Source organism: Ruditapes philippinarum, unplaced genomic scaffold (genome assembly GCF_026571515.1).
Source record: "Ruditapes philippinarum isolate M1 unplaced genomic scaffold, ASM2657151v2 ctg1548_1_1_1_1, whole genome shotgun sequence".
NCBI lineage: Eukaryota > Metazoa > Mollusca > Bivalvia > Venerida > Veneridae > Ruditapes > Ruditapes philippinarum.
This window is the reverse complement of record NW_026859508.1, coordinates 241,589-258,910: the sequence shown is the minus strand read 5'-3', so window position 1 is coordinate 258,910 and position 17,322 is coordinate 241,589. Positions and strand designations below refer to the sequence as shown.

The window sequence follows — 17,322 nt, the reverse complement described above, 5'->3', positions numbered from 1 at the left end:
GTCCCATAAAATGCTTATAGCATACGATATATAAAGCTGCATGCCTCCAACGACAATATTTCAAGAAAATCAAACTTGAGCAAAATTTCTGCCATTTGCGACCACAAATAAATCTCCGTTGCGTAATTTAGTCATAAAGATTAAAAAGTTAAAGGCGCAGCAAGACTTAGGTACACGGTTTCACTCTGTCATATAATAGTTTGTGGTGATATTGTAGCTGAATGTTCATTGTTACTATTTTTTGGAATATAAAATAGTAAAACCCTATTCAGAAAAGAAATCGATTTATACAGTTTAAAGGATTAAAACCCAATGAACCATTGCTCACAGTGTTATGTAACGTAAATGATATGTTCTGATTTTTCTTTGTACAAATTTGTTCACTTCGATGTTTACTTTTCGTTTAAGTCGTTGTTTGAGGCGGAGCATGCGCATAACAATTTTTGTAGACTGGTTCTAATGATTCAAGGCCTATTTTGATACACAAAAATGAATGCCGCCAGCAATCATTCTCAACACTGTGTAGAGGTCTGATGACCTCGCCGATAATAGATATTAAGTTCATACAAGGGAGGACTAATTGCCCTAATAATAAGATTATTTGTACATCTTTTCAAGACTGCTTGATTATTTCATTATGTACCACGGCATTATTTCAGAATGTAAGACAACCCTTTTGTTTGCAAGATGAGCACCCCAAATTTCAAGTAATAGTGTTTGAAGAAAATTCAGGACTGGCGACCAAGACCCATGAAACCAATTGGTTACCAAAACATCTCAATAATCAAATTTTCCGGATACATTTGTAAATAAATACTAGTAAACTATCGTTTTTGTTAACCATGTTTTTAAACCATTTGAATGATCTAAGAGTACTTTAAGTGGTGCTAAACTGAAATATTAGTAAAAGATTACTTCTATGGTAAAGTTTGACGACATGTCTAGAAGGATCATCAAGTTGCCTGAAAAATACTTAACCAGTGACACTACTTTACAGCAGAAATTGAGAAGACATTATAATGATTCTTATTCGCGTAATTTGATTTTTATTCATTATTTGAAAAATACCAGTAATTCACGGATCTTCGTAGGGGGATTCTTCTGAAAATCGAGCCTTCATTTAAATTGACTCATTTTTGCTAGAATCTTTAGAGCCCATAGTGATATGTAAAATGTGTATAACGGAAACGTTTCCTTAAGACATACACCGCATGGTCAAAAGTTGTTTATCAAAAGTGGTTAACATTTCATCTATCATATCATTAACAAAATTACAAATATTGATGATAGATAAAGTATCCGCTGAGGCCAATTTAAATCTTTTCTTAGTTTTTTTTCACGGTTGGGTTTTGCGACTTCGGTTGTTGTCCATTGTCACCTGAACCGGAAGTTTGTTGATTCCAACGTTTTCCAGGCAGCATGAAGCTTTTATTGGGATTTTGTTGATAAGGCTGCTCTCCGTTGTCCACGCATTCCTGTAAACGGAGTAATCTAAATAAATATAAGAAGTAAAGTTGTTTTACTGCTTTTCAAGATAAATGAAAAACTTGCGCCTTGAAATCTCATACAAATAGGAATATATAAGTGCGTAACCACTTAAACATACACGGTAAAACCATTTATCAAATAAAATATAAAGTTGTAAGATTATTTAAATCAATAAATCAGTCACAGGGTAATAAAAGCCCCGAAGAAGTAGAGAATCTTTCGTTATGGGCATGTTATTTATTTGATGTTGAAACAATATTTATCTTGTTAATTTATTTATTATTTGTAGCTCACCTGAGCTTTTGTGATCACCATTTGTCCGGCGTCTATTGTCCGCCAGTACATATGTGTGTCTGTCGTCAACGACATCTACTCAGAAACCACTTTGTCAAATGTGATTACTTGTTTCTTATGATGTTTCCGGCCAGAATCTCTAAAAGTGTTGCAATGCGTCTGCTCCATTAAAATGGATTAGAAGGGCTAAAACAGTTTTTAAAAATTAAACATTAAAAAAACATATTGTCTGAAAGTGAAACACCTACAGCTTAGATATTTTATGTGTAGCATCATCTAATGAAACTTTACAAATTGTTTAAATTATAGCATTTAAGTTAACATTTGCTTCTCTTGAGGGGGCGATTGACTTTCCTTTATATACAATTGTATCAAAAAAGATCCTAAATCATTTAAAACAAGTTTGAACTTGGTAAATGAAAATGAGCCAAAACTATCTAAACATTTAGTGGTATGTGCCTAAATTTTAACTTAACTTGAATTTAATGTTGTTGCATAACTGGACAATGATTACAATCCTTTGACTCCTTAAGGTTATCATTTGAAAACCATCTCTTTGATATCTTACAGATAATAATATGCATCTATGAAAATAGTTAGTGGTCTGAATGCAAATTATAATTCGACTTGTATTTCAATTGTTTAGGCGTTGTTCTGAAAACTATTTTCAATCAAGTCACTCCTAAAAAACTCATGTGCAAACTTATTCTTTGCAAAATTAAAGATGAAAAGGAGCAAAAACTATGGAAAATATTCAGTGGTCTGAACCATAATTTCAACCCCATTTGTATTTACACATGTTACATCTGTGTACCAAAAATAATGTTAATCCATTGACTATATGAAGATAAATCAAGTGGAAGCAACATATTTTTTTATTAAATTGAAGTTGAAAATGGGATATAACAGTTACTATGTAAAATGTCAGTGGCCAAATATGGATAATCCATATTTGATCGTTACCTGTATTTAAAGTTGTTTAAAAAAATACCAAAATTAACTTCAATGATTTCACTCCTTTACGAAATATTATCTTAAAATTTTTTTTGTGCAAAAATGAAGTTGAAAAGGGGACGTATCTATATACAACTTTATTGGTCTGAACCCAAATTCAAACTGTATTCTGTGTATTAAAACATTTAGCAACCATTGACTCCTTCAGAAGTTATATATATCATCTGAAAAAAACTTTTTTCATGTTCAAAATCTGAAGATTAACGGGGGCACAACTCTGTGAATATAAAGTAGTCTGAACCCACTTTTAAACATGACCTGCATTACATATGTGTACAAAAGGTCATCTCCTTCAAACCTTATTATCTTGAAACCTATTTTCCAAAGATCCGATGATTTAAAGGGCATAACTCTGTAATTATTTGGTAATCTGAACCTAACTTCAAAGATGATCTGTATTCTATAACGTTACATATGAGCATAAAAACTATTTCCAAATGTTGACTCCTTCATGAGTTATTGTCTAGAAACTATTTTTTTTTACAAAAATCTGATGATTAAAAGACGCATAACACGGTTAAAATTTATGGTTCTGAAGACAAATTCTAATTTGCTTTGTATTTTATGATGTGACACATATGTACCAAAAATGCTTACAATCTATTGATTCCTCCAGATCAGTGTAAATCATGAAATCTTACATTTTCTATCATCATATCTTTGCGCTTTTTAAACATGATGTTAAAATTGAAGGTTTGTAGCAGCTATGCCAGATTAAATTCATTAAATTTTGCAACCTCGCTTAGACAGATAAATCATAAAAAATCTGGAAGCCAAGCTTTGGTTAAAATTTGGATGAATTTGGAGTTTATTATAGTGATTGAACAGTAATTGATAAAAATGTAACATTCAATATAAAAAATGTTGATAAAATAAAGCACTACCCCCTTTTTTATAAATTGAACATTACCGATAAATACCGAAGTAATAGATATTAAGGGTCACGGGGCTACTGATTACTTAAGCAACGTTAACCATGAAAATGAAAACAACTATGACAATTTGAACTTTACCTGTGTTTAATAGTTTTAACAATTTATAAAGAGGTTCTGTTCTGGAAATACCGTGTGGAAATTACGCGAAACCACGCGTGTAGCGTTATAAAGACACGGTTATGAGCAGTGCCGTGATAATCACATGCACGACTTTATATTTAATCAGTTTTATCCGAATGATAAATCTTTTTCTTCTTAAACATAGTTCTGGGTTTAATGGTAAACTTTTTTCTGAATACTACTATTTGTACAATTTGTTTGATTACCACGCCGCGTTTTAATCACACGGTTTGCAGCAGTGGCGTGATAATCACACGCACGATCTTATATACTCTAAATTATACGATTTACCAAAATGAATTCGGCATGTAATGGTATAACTTTTATGCGAATGCTATGTTTTCCTAAAAGGCGGGAATGTGTTAAAAAGCACATTTCAAGGGACTTTTCATATGTCATTGAATATATACAATTGTGTGTTTGTGTTTTGTTTTGTTTTGTTTTTTTATGATAGATATTTTATCAATAAAAAACACAAAACGTTAAAAGATATTTAATCTAGTGCAGTTTGATAAAGTGCTCAAGATAATATTCTAGATCAAAGCACTGCAAGCACTGAGGTATACATTGTGTGACAATAAGGTCTATATTTGTGTTATCAAGATCATGTTGATTTTAATCTACTGACCTCAATATCAATAGAGGTCATATTCTGGCTACGGTCAATGTCCGTAACAAGTAAGACAGACATTGGCTTATTTTTGATCAAGTTATTAATGGGACAGGGAAGAGGTTTCGTTTCTACAGACTAGGGCTGTATTTTGCAAGGCAATTAAGATGCTAGACAATATGGTTTGCAAAACTGAAGAGCAACACAGAAATCAGTTTGCGAAACACCTGTTTATTATCTACAGTATACAACATTGAAATAGTAAAATGCAGTCTTTAGTGTTATTTTCTATTACTTTAAAAGTCTATAAAAATGTGGAATTGAATCATCCAGCAAGACTAAAAGTTACATGCCGAACACACACACATACACACGCACACGTACACGCACACACACACACACGCACGCACGCACGCACGCACACACACTGGATAAAATACACACAATAGTTTTAGTATATACATATAAGGAAAACCTATGACCCCCTTGCAGACCCAATGTAGACCCTAGGGGTATAATTTGAACAATCTAGGTCCAGGTATACTGCACAAGTGAAGGTTTCATGCCAAATATCTACATCTGGCATTGTTTGTTCAAAGGAGAAGATTTTTAAGTTTTTTCTGTATATACATATAATGAAAACCTATGACATCTGGTGCCAATTCACTAGTGCCAACATTTGAACAACTTTGGTAGAGGATCTACTGATGATATTATACACTCAGTATCTAAACTCTAAGCCTTAAACCTTCAGACAAGAAGGTTTTTAAAAAAGATTTTACTATATACATATAACAAAAACCTGTATATAAATGACCCAAGGGGGTTCTTCTTTTTGATATTGAAGAAGAATAAAGAACCCATCCTTACCACTGTAAATTGCATCCCTACTGTTACAATTATCATAAGACATAGGTTTTTCACCATACCAAGTTAAAAGCTTGCCTTAAGATATATCATCAACTGCAAAAACACCAGAACCTAATAATTATTAAATCCTCAACAAGAGAAAATAAATGACACAATTATCCGAGGCTCAGCTTGACACGCTCGGCAACAAATAACAAACACTTTAAATTTCACATACCCCTAACAATGAGTGCTGGGGAGACAATTAAAGTTGAGGCCCCCATGGGGTTTTATCTTTCTCCTATTGGGGTTTTGCTATCCCATATGGGGTTTTACCCCCATTCTATAAAAATGGAAGATACAAATAATGGGCGATTTAGAAAAAAAATAATTCACTTTTATATAAGAAAATTATTATCGTTGTCTTAAAAAACTTTATTGTGTAAATAAAAAAAAAGATGTTTAAAAATCCCCCCATTTTCGTTGCGGGAAAATGTACACATGGGTGAAATCTCCCACTCTGAAAATGAAGTAAAGGTCCCATTTCTGATAATTGGAGATAATTCCCATTCCTTACAAATGGGAGAATATTCTATCTATGCGATGTGATCGTATAATACAATATATAATAATATATAAAATCCAAATAACAGATAAAATGGCGGGGAATACGCAACCAAATAATAATGATAATAATTACCGCACAGACTTTCAGTGATTCAAATGAAAAATGTGCCCATCTTATGCTAGAACCAATGAGAGTTGTTCACTGTTTCGCAGTGTAAGTTTTAAAGTTTCTGACTTATCTGTATGTGTGATATTTATGGGCAACATGTTCAGGTTTCAACAAAATGTGTACACTGGTTATTTTTCTTCTTTGTTTAAAGTGACCCCCCCCCCCTTAAATAAAAAAGAAGAAAAACATCAACAAAAAACTAACAACAAACAAACAAAAACAAAATTAAAACACACGTCTCTAGGTGCTTGAATACGTCTTTATATAATTCAAATTTATAGTTCTGTATATGATTTTGCAAAATTTAAATGATATTTTGCTTAGTTCTGTACATATTAATAATAATAAACATTCTACAGACTGTTTGAAACTCTACATGTCTGCTCTGTACAACTTTCAATCGGAATTCAGCCATGATTATTTTCTTGACGCTCAGTGTATTTCTAATTCTGTGGTAGTAAAACAAAAACATGATAAATGTACGAATGAAAAATGATATCCAAAGATTTTTTTTTCAAATGACAAAAATGTTGAAAGGCCTTTATATTTTTATGGCATGGTGTGCACCCGTGTATATTTCAATAGAAAGGGTGGAAATAAAACGTCCGCTTTAAACAGTTTTCTCTTTTATGATTTAAACGTATTAAAAAGTACAAAAATATGTTTAACGAAAAAGAAAAAGATTTTCTATACATCGACTATACGCCGTGTTTGCCCTTAAAGAGAAAACAATGGGCGGAACTGAATAAAATTGAATTTTGAAGGGGTATGTAAGGTTATGAAAGCTGCATAACATAGATAAGCTGTCAAAAGACAAAGTTAGAAAACAGGCAATTATACTAAGGGTGATTCAACATTATTTAAGTGAGGTATATTGGAACCACCCGACAAGAAAACAAATTAGAGAGACTTTAAAGTACCAAACATATGCGCTCACAGCAATACTGTCGTGCTGGACGATCTTCAAGGATGGAATATATATCAATAATTAAATATAATGGGATATTTTTACAGCCACCAAAACATCTAAAAAAATATGCAAATAATGTCTCTAGGTTCAGGAGTGACCCCCCGATGATTGGGGGTCACAAAATTAACAAATTTGTACCAATAACGCTACGTTTTATTTTTGCCGTTTGAAACGCGTCAATAATTGTGTCGAAAGTATAATACCTTGTTGAACTTTTTTGTGTATAAAAGGTATAAATCATAATGCCCACATATTTTGTTACTTTGAAATAAAAAACGATATAAATGAATAGAAATATTGATATTGTTATCAACAAAATCAAAATAAAAGCTGTTGTTTTTTAAATGTGACTATTCAATTATATCAAAACAAATATGCTTGTGAAAATTATCGTCGAAAGAAAAAATGCTAGTATAGGGATAGGCTGTATGGTATAAACTAGGGTCAAGAAACTGCCAAACTGGCTTAAATTATGATAGCAAAACGAGATATTGCCTCAATTAACGCATTTTCAGTAATTCATTACAGGACAATTACATAAATATTTTATAACATATACTCGTATCTATGTAACAATAAGATAAATGATTCTTGAATCTTGAAACTTACGAAACTTTCAAAAGATATTATATTTTTCTTTCTTAACATTTAATGAATCTTATCATTTTTAAGAGTACCGACCGCTCGTGTAGGATATTTTAACTATTAGAATGCCAACTACTTATGTAGGATCGTTGTTTTGCGTGTAGATTATTTTAACTATTAGAATGCAATCTACTCAGGTAGGTTCGTTGTTTTGCGATATTGTTTGGTGTACATGTAATGAATAACATGCAGTATATTGTTTATACGGTGCAAAGGGACTTTTGTAAATATTACGGCGTTTTACAATGATACCAGTCATAAACACTATTGTCAAATACTTTAATCTAACTGTTTCATAATCGTTTTTCATGTATTAATTATTTTTCTTTTGACCTGGTGTAAATAACGCAATGACTGTCTTTGACCCAAACTGTCTACTGTACTTGTAGCGTAAATGCACCTCTCCATCACGATCATGACACATGAATAATTTACTGATAATGTTGAATATTCAATAATAGTAAATTGATGCATTTTCTTCAAAATCAATATTTTTGTACAATACTGTTGTTATTATGAAAAGGAGTTTTGCATTAAAACAAAGTGCATAGCATTGTAGATAAAATATTTATTTTTTTTGCCACAGAAAACAGATGAATAGTTTCTTTTAATTTAAAGTATTATAGGCCGAGTTTGACAAGAAATCTGCATTGAGCGATTTTGAAATTAAAGGACAAATCAAGAGATTGAACTTATGACACTGTGACCTGTAATTAAATGCATATGCACCTTTTGCCCCGTAAGATTGATATATGTCGAATAATTAAGATCGTATAATTCTGAAACTGGAAGGGATCCTTTATTAGTGTGATTTCCAGATATTATTTGAAATATACTTAAAACATGCTGAGAAACTTTTAATATGCTGAGAAACGTTCTGAAATAAACACACAGAAAATTAGCAAGTACTATGGGTTACTGAAAGATTTTGTCAAACCGTGATGTGTAATAATATCAATAAACTACGGTGTCCTTATCGTGCCATTTAGAATGTCGTCCGTCGCGTCTAAGGGTAGACACACGACAATGCGAAGTGACATCGCGACAATGCGAAGCGACGCTCGACAACGCGAAGCGATATGCGACAATGCGAAGCGACGCTCGACAGTGTCAAACGATATGTCGCACTGTCGCCTAGAAATGTCGCGGTAAAAAAGGGCGACATTTAAGAAATGTCGCTTCGCGTTGTCGAGTGTCGCTTCGCATTGTCGAGCGTCGCTTCGCGTTGTCGCGATGTCACTTCGCGTTGTCGCGATGTCACTTCGCGTTGTCGCATTGTCACTTCGCATTGTCGAGTGTCGAGGTTGGTAGAAGTGCATACCACGACACTCGACAATGCGAAACGACAACGCGACAATGCGATACGACGCTCGACAATGCGAAGTGACACTCGACATCGCGAAGCGACATTTTTAAAATGTCGAGTAAATGTCGCGTTATTTTTATGATTTTTACACCGCGACGCTCAACATTGCGAAGCGACACTCGACAATGCGAAGCGACACTCGACAACGCGAAGCGATACTCGACAACGCGAAGCGACACTCGACAATGCGAAGCGACATTTGGAATAATATCGTATCGCATTGTCGTGCGTCTACCGGTGCTTGGTCAGAATTTACTAACTCACCGACAAACGGTGCGATCATGGAAGGGGTCGCACTAAACTGCTGACGAATTAGCTGACGATATAGATATATAGGAAACTGCTGATCAGTTAAATAAAGAAGGATTATCGGAAAATGCTGACCAGTTACACAAAGAAGGGAAACATTGAAGGTGTGAAGTTATATAAACACGCCGTAGGGGGTAATAAAAAGATGGGAAATTACTTTTGTTCTTTTACTTTTACATTACTACATGTAATATAAATCCGTGATTTTAAAAGGATATATTAAACAGCTTTTAATACCTCTAAAGATATGCAAAAATTTGAATTAATGTTTTATAAAGAATTATGATGTTATGAGTTTTATCAAAATCTCTTGTTAGTGATATTTCAATAGAAAAATCTTGTAACGGAAAAAAAATGTATTTTCAAAAGCAATAATTGCAATTTGAATTAATATTAAATAAGTCAGCAGTGTTTTAACTTAATTAAATGTCGACAAAATTTTATACAATATATTGAATTTCGTACATTATAAAATGAATTAAAATTTCACGACAAAATATATTTTTTTCTATATTTCTAACTGGTCAGCAGTTTCCCTATATATCTAACTGGTCAGCAGATTCTACTACATGTGTATATGTTTAACTGGTCAGCATTTTCTCGCCTGAATGTAAAGAGCGTTAAATTTGCTAACCATATAGAATAAGAAGAGTTTTACGGCTTAAATCAATTTGAAATAACATTAAATTGGTCAGCAGTGTTTTTACTTAATTAAATGTCGACATAATTTTATAAAGTATATTGAATTTGCATACATTATAAAATGAGTAACAATTTCACGGCAATATATATTTTTCTCTATATATCTAACTGGTCAGCAGTTTCCCTATATATCTAACTGGTCAGCAGATTCTACTATATGTTTAACTGGTCAGCATTTTCTCGCCTGAATGTGAAAGAGCGTTAAATTTGCTGACCATATAGAATAAGAAGAGTTTTACGGCTTAAATCAATTTGAAATAACATTAAATTGGTCAGCAGTGTTTTTACTTAATTAAATGTCGACATAATTTTATAAAATATATTGAATTTGCATACATTATAAAATGAGTAACAATTTCACGGCAAAATATATATTTTTCTATATTTCTAACTGGTCAGCAGTTTCCCTATATATCTAACTGGTCAGCAGATTCTACTATATGTTTAACTGGTCAGCATTTTCTCGCCTGAATGTAAAGAGCGTTAAATTTGCTGACCATATAGAATAAGAAGACTTTTACGGCTTAAATCAATTTGAAATAATATTAAATTGGTCAGCAGTGTTTTTACTTAATTAAATGTCGACATAATTTTATAAAATATATTGAATTTGCATACATTATAAAATGAATTACAATTTCACGGCAAAATATATTTTTCTCTATATATCTAACTGGTCAGCAGTTTCCCTATATATCTAACTGGTCAGCAGATTCTACTATATGTTTAACTGGTCAGCATTTTCTCGCCTGAATGTAAAGAGCGTTAAATTTGCTGACCATATAGAATAAGAGAGTTTTACGGCTTAAATCAATTTGAATTAAAATTAAATTGGTCAGCAGTGTTTTTACTTAATTAAATGTCGACATTGTTTTATAAAATATATTAAAATTGCATAATGAGTAACAATTTCGTAGCATTTAAATATATTTTTCTCTATATATCTAACTTTTCAGCAGATTCTACAATATGGTCAGCATTTTAATAACATATTTTTGACTGTTTATTGTATTTTGTCATAGATAAATCAAGAATGACACGTCGCGTGTGAAATCGATTTTAATATGACCTTGGGGCATATCGATCTCATAAATTATCAGTTTAATGGATATCTGTGGAAACATGTTGTTTATAATGTAATAAAAGCTTATTAACTATAACAATTAGCACATTATTAATTTTTGTTCAATATTACTTATACAATTATACGAACAACAAATAAGGAAACAGAAATCATTTTATTTCATATTTGCACTAAATACGACATAATAATTATATTTTGTTAAAATATACATTACGTATATGTACATGTATATATTTTAACCTATGATGCATAGTTTTATACATACTTGAAACAAATTATGATTTTTCGTACATCATATTTTGACTACATTTTTAAAATTTTAACCAATATATAACACATAGAAGAAAATTCATTAAGGTACTTAAATAAAATATTATATCAAAATAAATTGAGAAATATACAGTATATATCAATTGAATTTTTTATAATTAATATGTATCATTTGTAATATTGACATCTTGAAAAAACATTTTATCAAGTATTTCTCGACCTCGCCTGTAATATCACCAACGGCAATTTGACACCTTCATTGTTTTCCCTTCTTTATCTAACTGGTCAGCAGTTTTCGATAATCCTTCTTTGTTTAACTGGTCAGCAGTTTCCTATATATTCTATATCGTCAGCTAATTCGTCAGCAGTTTAGTGCGACCCCTTCCATGATCGCACCGTTTGTCGGTGAGTTAGTAAATTCTGACCAAGCACCGGTAGACGCACGACAATGCGATACGATATTATTCCAAATGTCGCTTCGCATTGTCGAGTGTCGCTTCGCGTTGTCGAGTATCGCTTCGCGTTGTCGAGTGTCGCTTCGCATTGTCGAGTGTCGCTTCGCAATGTTGAGCGTCGCGGTGTAAAAAATCATAAAAATAACGCGACATTTACTCGACATTTTAAAAATGTCGCTTCGCGATGTCGAGTGTCACTTCGCATTGTCGAGCGTCGTATCGCATTGTCGCGTTGTCGTTTCGCATTGTCGAGTGTCGTGGTATGCACTTCTACCAACCTCGACACTCGACAATGCGAAGTGACAATGCGACAACGCGAAGTGACATCGCGACAACGCGAAGTGACATCGCGACAACGCGAAGCGACGCTCGACAATGCGAAGCGACACTCGACAACGCGAAGCGACATTTCTTAAATGTCGCCCTTTTTTACCGCGACATTTCTAGGCGACAGTGCGACATATCGTTTGACACTGTCGAGCGTCGCTTCGCATTGTCGCATATCGCTTCGCGTTGTCGAGCGTCGCTTCGCATTGTCGCGATGTCACTTCGCATTGTCGTGTGTCTACCCTTAGATGCGACGGACGACATTCTAAATGGCACGATAAGGACACCGTAATAAACAGTTTTAGATTGTGTGTGTTCGTTTTAAAATTTGTATGGATAATGTTAAGGCTGTTTTATGCTTATTAGATACAACGTGAGTTATATAAATATTTTCAATAAGTCTACAAGCTACAAACACATTATATAAATACATTTGTACTTTCAACGGAGTTTTATTGTGTTGCTTTATGTTGCTGTGCCAGAAGGTATTCACAACTTACCCATCAATTTGCAAATTAAATTAGAAACATACATCTGACCGGATGATAAGCATGTTGTTTTAAAATTACGGGTGTAAGCAAAATAAACATAATAAAACATATACATTTCAATGTTAGGATGACATTTAGCATATTATAGCGTTTGAAACATGTCAGTATGATTACTGTCGTCGATAATCATTAAGTATTTAATCGTATTTTGCAGCCTGTAATAACGTGACACCGTATTTACATATGTATGAGACATTTGTGGTGCAATCGTAGAAGGTATTTGAGAATATTCCAGGTACAAACTAAATTAACGGTTGGTTACTAAGCGTTAAATTTATAATGTTAGCTAGCACCATGGAAATTGACATAACAATTCATAAAAAAATGGCCGACGTTTATGTTTATAAATAATAAATTTTAGATAGATTTACGAAGAGTTCAATTTATTGTTGAACATGTTTGCATTTCATTTCGTGCAAAATTCGCCAGTTCGTTATTTTTTACCAAAGCTCCCCACGAATGACCATTTCCTTTTTAAAATGAATAAAGAACGGAACGTTCGAAATCTTACTTTTGCCCATTCACACATTCTGAATGCATTCCATAATAATATCTGTCTGAACGTTATTTATCGGCTATCTTACACCAGGTTTAGGAGTTTTGATGTATAGAAAATGACAACAAAGGCCGATCAACACCGCTCGGACCGACATTTTTCAGTTTAAACAAGGCTAAATTAATCACTTACGCTCTCATTAAGCGGAATATATTACCGCCGCTGTTTTCTTTGCAATTACAATAGAAACTAGTATCACAATTGGAATGTCCATCGAGATGTAATTATACGATTATATTAAAAGAAACATAAGAACGGAATGTATCAAAACATTTTTTATTAGTGTTGCCTTTGTTTGTCTTTTCCATCTGAGAAAGAACTATTAGTACTTATTTACAGTTAAACGCTGGTTTAACGCTGGTTGATGTATTCCTCATGCAAAGTGACAAAATCACAAATCGTGTTGATTCTATGTTTCCTGGTTTGTTTATGTTATTACAGAATTGATGATTGGATAAGAAACGAAAAATGGCAACCGCCAGTAAAGGTCAAGCAACGTCTTCAATGACGCAGCAGAATCGTTGCCGTCTGTTGCGTCTTCAAATGCTGATTATAGACGGTGGACTACGAATACTAAGAAATATTTTAGATACGAAACTTAAAAATGTATCTCTTAGCGCATTTTTACAACAGGAAAGGTCAACAATAAACAAACTAAGAACGCGCGGAATAATTACACAGGTACAATATGATCTACTGTTTCCATCACTTGGCATCGGTCCAACTACAACAGACCTAGACATCACATTAATCATATGTCTCCTCAGAAACATCAAGTCATTCGGTCTGAACAAGCACTTTCAATGGAACTCAATTCCTGCCCAAGGTGATGCCTCACTTGAGGCTGATATATCTCGTCTGAAAATATATAGAAATGAGGTAAAGAGTTTTTATTTTTGCCTACTATAGTATGATACAAAAGAGAGAGAAAGAACATGAAAACACTCAGCAATCTGATTTATACTCGGGAACCACGACCCCTCGTACAATTCAGATGACTTCGTATATTGTTAACGTGTTTGTGATACACACATATTAGGTATTTTAAGGGTTTTGTTGACATAGCTTTTAAATTATTGAAGTTTATCTATTTTACGAAATCCATATCTATACATAATTTCTAATATTGTTAGTTAATGATTTAAGGTAAGAAAATTCATGATAAATCTATTATATCTTATATTGCGACGAATGGGTTTCAACATTTATGTTAAATGTATAAGCCTATGATGCAGTAGCCTTAAACATTAATTTTTCACTCGTTCTTTAGCTCAGTCATATATCTTCAACAAGTGGAATAACGCTGTATATTTTCACAATAAAGTGGACGGAGATCGAACAGGTTAGACTGACCTTTTATGTTACAAATAACTTACTGTAAACCATGTTTACTAGTATAGCACTCCACACATATACACTTTTTTATAATATCATATTAATCTTTAATTGTGGAACTAAGATCAATTATTTTTACATTTTTACAACGATTGCATTTACGATAGTTTTCACCTGGACATTCATTAAGGGAGTGTAAAAAAATGGGAGACACCAAAATGTTTTTGTCATCGGTGGGAAATTGCCACTAAACGACGTGTTTGTGTTTATGTGTCTGTGTGGGGGGGGGGGGGTGTTTGACTATCGGTCACATCAAGGCGTAATCCGGCGACGGCTATTTCATTTGATCGGCGTTTGGGCAACACTTGAGTCACCGAACAGTCGGTGATAAAACTTTGATATGCCGGCATATTGTTGCCAAAATAGAAACAAACAAAAAAAACAAAAACCTTTGGCGTAGAAAGGGTCAGAAAAAATCTCAAACTTCAGCGATGCCTACAAAGTCGGTCGATAGCCGGAAAAAATAGCAGAAAAGGAGACTGGCTGGCACCTCACCGAAAAAAACGCTATTTAAGAGGCCGATGCCCTGCTCAACAGACGTATTTAATTTCCGGAATTAAATCCTGATATTCAGTACCCCACAATCGGCGCTTCGGAGCAGTTATGTGACATAAGCTTTAGCATTCACATTGAACCATTAGATAACGTTCTGCTATTCTTCCTGATAAGGAACTAGTAGAAACATACTATAGGTTCCGGGTCAATAGTTAATGTTCTTGTCGTTTTCATTGCTTAATCGTATTGCACACCTACAAAACATATTACTGTATCTTTTCCATGGAAAGGCTGCACAGTTGTGTCTAATTCTAAGTATCGATATTATTCTCTAATTGAACTTTTCTTACTGTGTATCTGGAAGTATTAAAAAGTTGTGAATATAATAATAACAGATGTGTAAGAACATACATTTGCTATTTATTTTTCAATATGTAAGTTTATGTTTTGGTATCTAATATTACATGAACTCTGGACGAAATTAATGGTGTTAAGCGTGTCTTTTTCCAGGTTCTTTTGAGGCTAAATACGGCGGTGTCTCCCATACCAGACCTTCAAATGATGATTGATGACTTTAAAGTGAAACCACTTGATCCACAGGCGGAGAAAAGGATTCAGAAAGCCATAGACAGTTGGCATAAGTTAGAAACGGGTGTAGAGGCTGAATTAAAACTGTTGAAAATGGAGGACGAGAAAATAAAATGTACTCTGAAATTGCAAGATCAAATCACGAGAAAGCAAACACAGAGTATTGGTGAATTAAACAAGAAAACGTGTGAACATGATAAACAAATACATGACCATGCTCTACAAATACAAGAATTAAAGTTAAAGGAAGAAACTAGAAAAGGTAAATCTCAATTTGAGTTGATTTCAAAATGTTTGATATTTTGTACGTGCAATTTAAAACCTGAAAATAATCATATCATGAAAAAGCTTAAAATACAGCGATAAATAATGGATTTTTTTTTTAAATTATTATAAAACCAATGATTGTATTATCTCAATCTTCTCGAAAAGTGAAAAGTTATGGAGTTTTCAAGCTAATACTTCAAATGCATGTTAGAGTCGTGATATTTATAATGAATTTTATAGAACAATATTTACTTCTTTTTATGATTATAATTTAGTGTTCATATAATCTGTCACATTATTTTTAATTTTATAATTCAATCTGACGAAATCGGATTTAATTAAATGCAGACAACAGTCCTTTCATTTATTTGTGATACATGTTTGCAAAAGATTAGTTCAATTTATTTGAATGTTTTAATGTAGATGACAAAGCAGAGGCAGAATCAAAATATGAAGAAAGTAAACAAAGTAAGTTTATTGTCACTTTAGTTTTAATCCCTTTTCGCAATTAGTACATAATTGTAAGAATCAAACATACCAGACGATACCGTATACATCTAACGACGTATATAGCTTACGTTTAGTTGTAACTTGTACGTACTTATAAGTTGACAATGTACACAGTTAATGTTTTATAGGTCAGTAGGTCAAAGTTCAAGTTCACTTTGTCGTTATGCCGGAGTTGTTGTAGTTATATTAGTTATCGTAAGTCGAAGTCGTTATCGTTGTCATTTTTGCCGTAGTAGTTGAAATGTTATTCGTAGTCACAACAGTCGAAGCCGACGTCGTAGTAAGTGTCGCCTTTAAAACTCTAGTTATTACTTAAAATGCCAAAAGATCATAATTAAAATCATGTGCTCTTGTTTTGATAGAATTAATATGAGGGGATCATGTAAGCTGACAATCGGATCATCTACATTATCTTAATGTACATGTACTGTAATTCTTATAGCGAGCTCGACGAGCTGGCCCGAAGGGCCTGCTCGCAAAGCGAGCCTTACGGTAACGCGAGTACCTGCTAATGGTTTTGAAAACTTTCGTCCGAAGTACCGAATTGGACACATCGCAACTTTTCGAATTTAAAGATAACGATAAAAACTGAGGAATTCTGACTGAAAACGGATGTGTAGACTGGTCACCCGCGCACGTCTATGGGAACCATAATTGGACAGGGAACCAGAATAACGGAAGCTGCCGATAAAATATCGAACGGAAATGAAAATTGAAGGCGCCATTTTGTTTGAAAAATCTGATAAATTAAAACAATTTTTTTGTCGAATTTTGTTGTGAAAAATA

At 33.2% G+C, this 17,322-nt stretch overlaps 1 protein-coding gene across 1 annotated transcript in view; it reads left to right on the top strand.

The window, feature by feature from the left end:
• The first annotated feature begins 13,749 nt into the window (after positions 1 to 13,749).
• Positions 13,750 to 17,322, top strand: part of LOC132756749 (uncharacterized) — a 37,148-nt gene continuing 33,575 nt past the window's right edge. The window contains exons 1-3 of the mRNA XM_060747887.1: positions 13,750 to 14,160; positions 15,682 to 16,021; positions 16,450 to 16,494. Coding sequence (XP_060603870.1) covers positions 13,750 to 14,160; positions 15,682 to 16,021; positions 16,450 to 16,494 — 796 coding nt within the window. The remainder of the gene's footprint in view (positions 14,161 to 15,681; positions 16,022 to 16,449; positions 16,495 to 17,322) is intronic.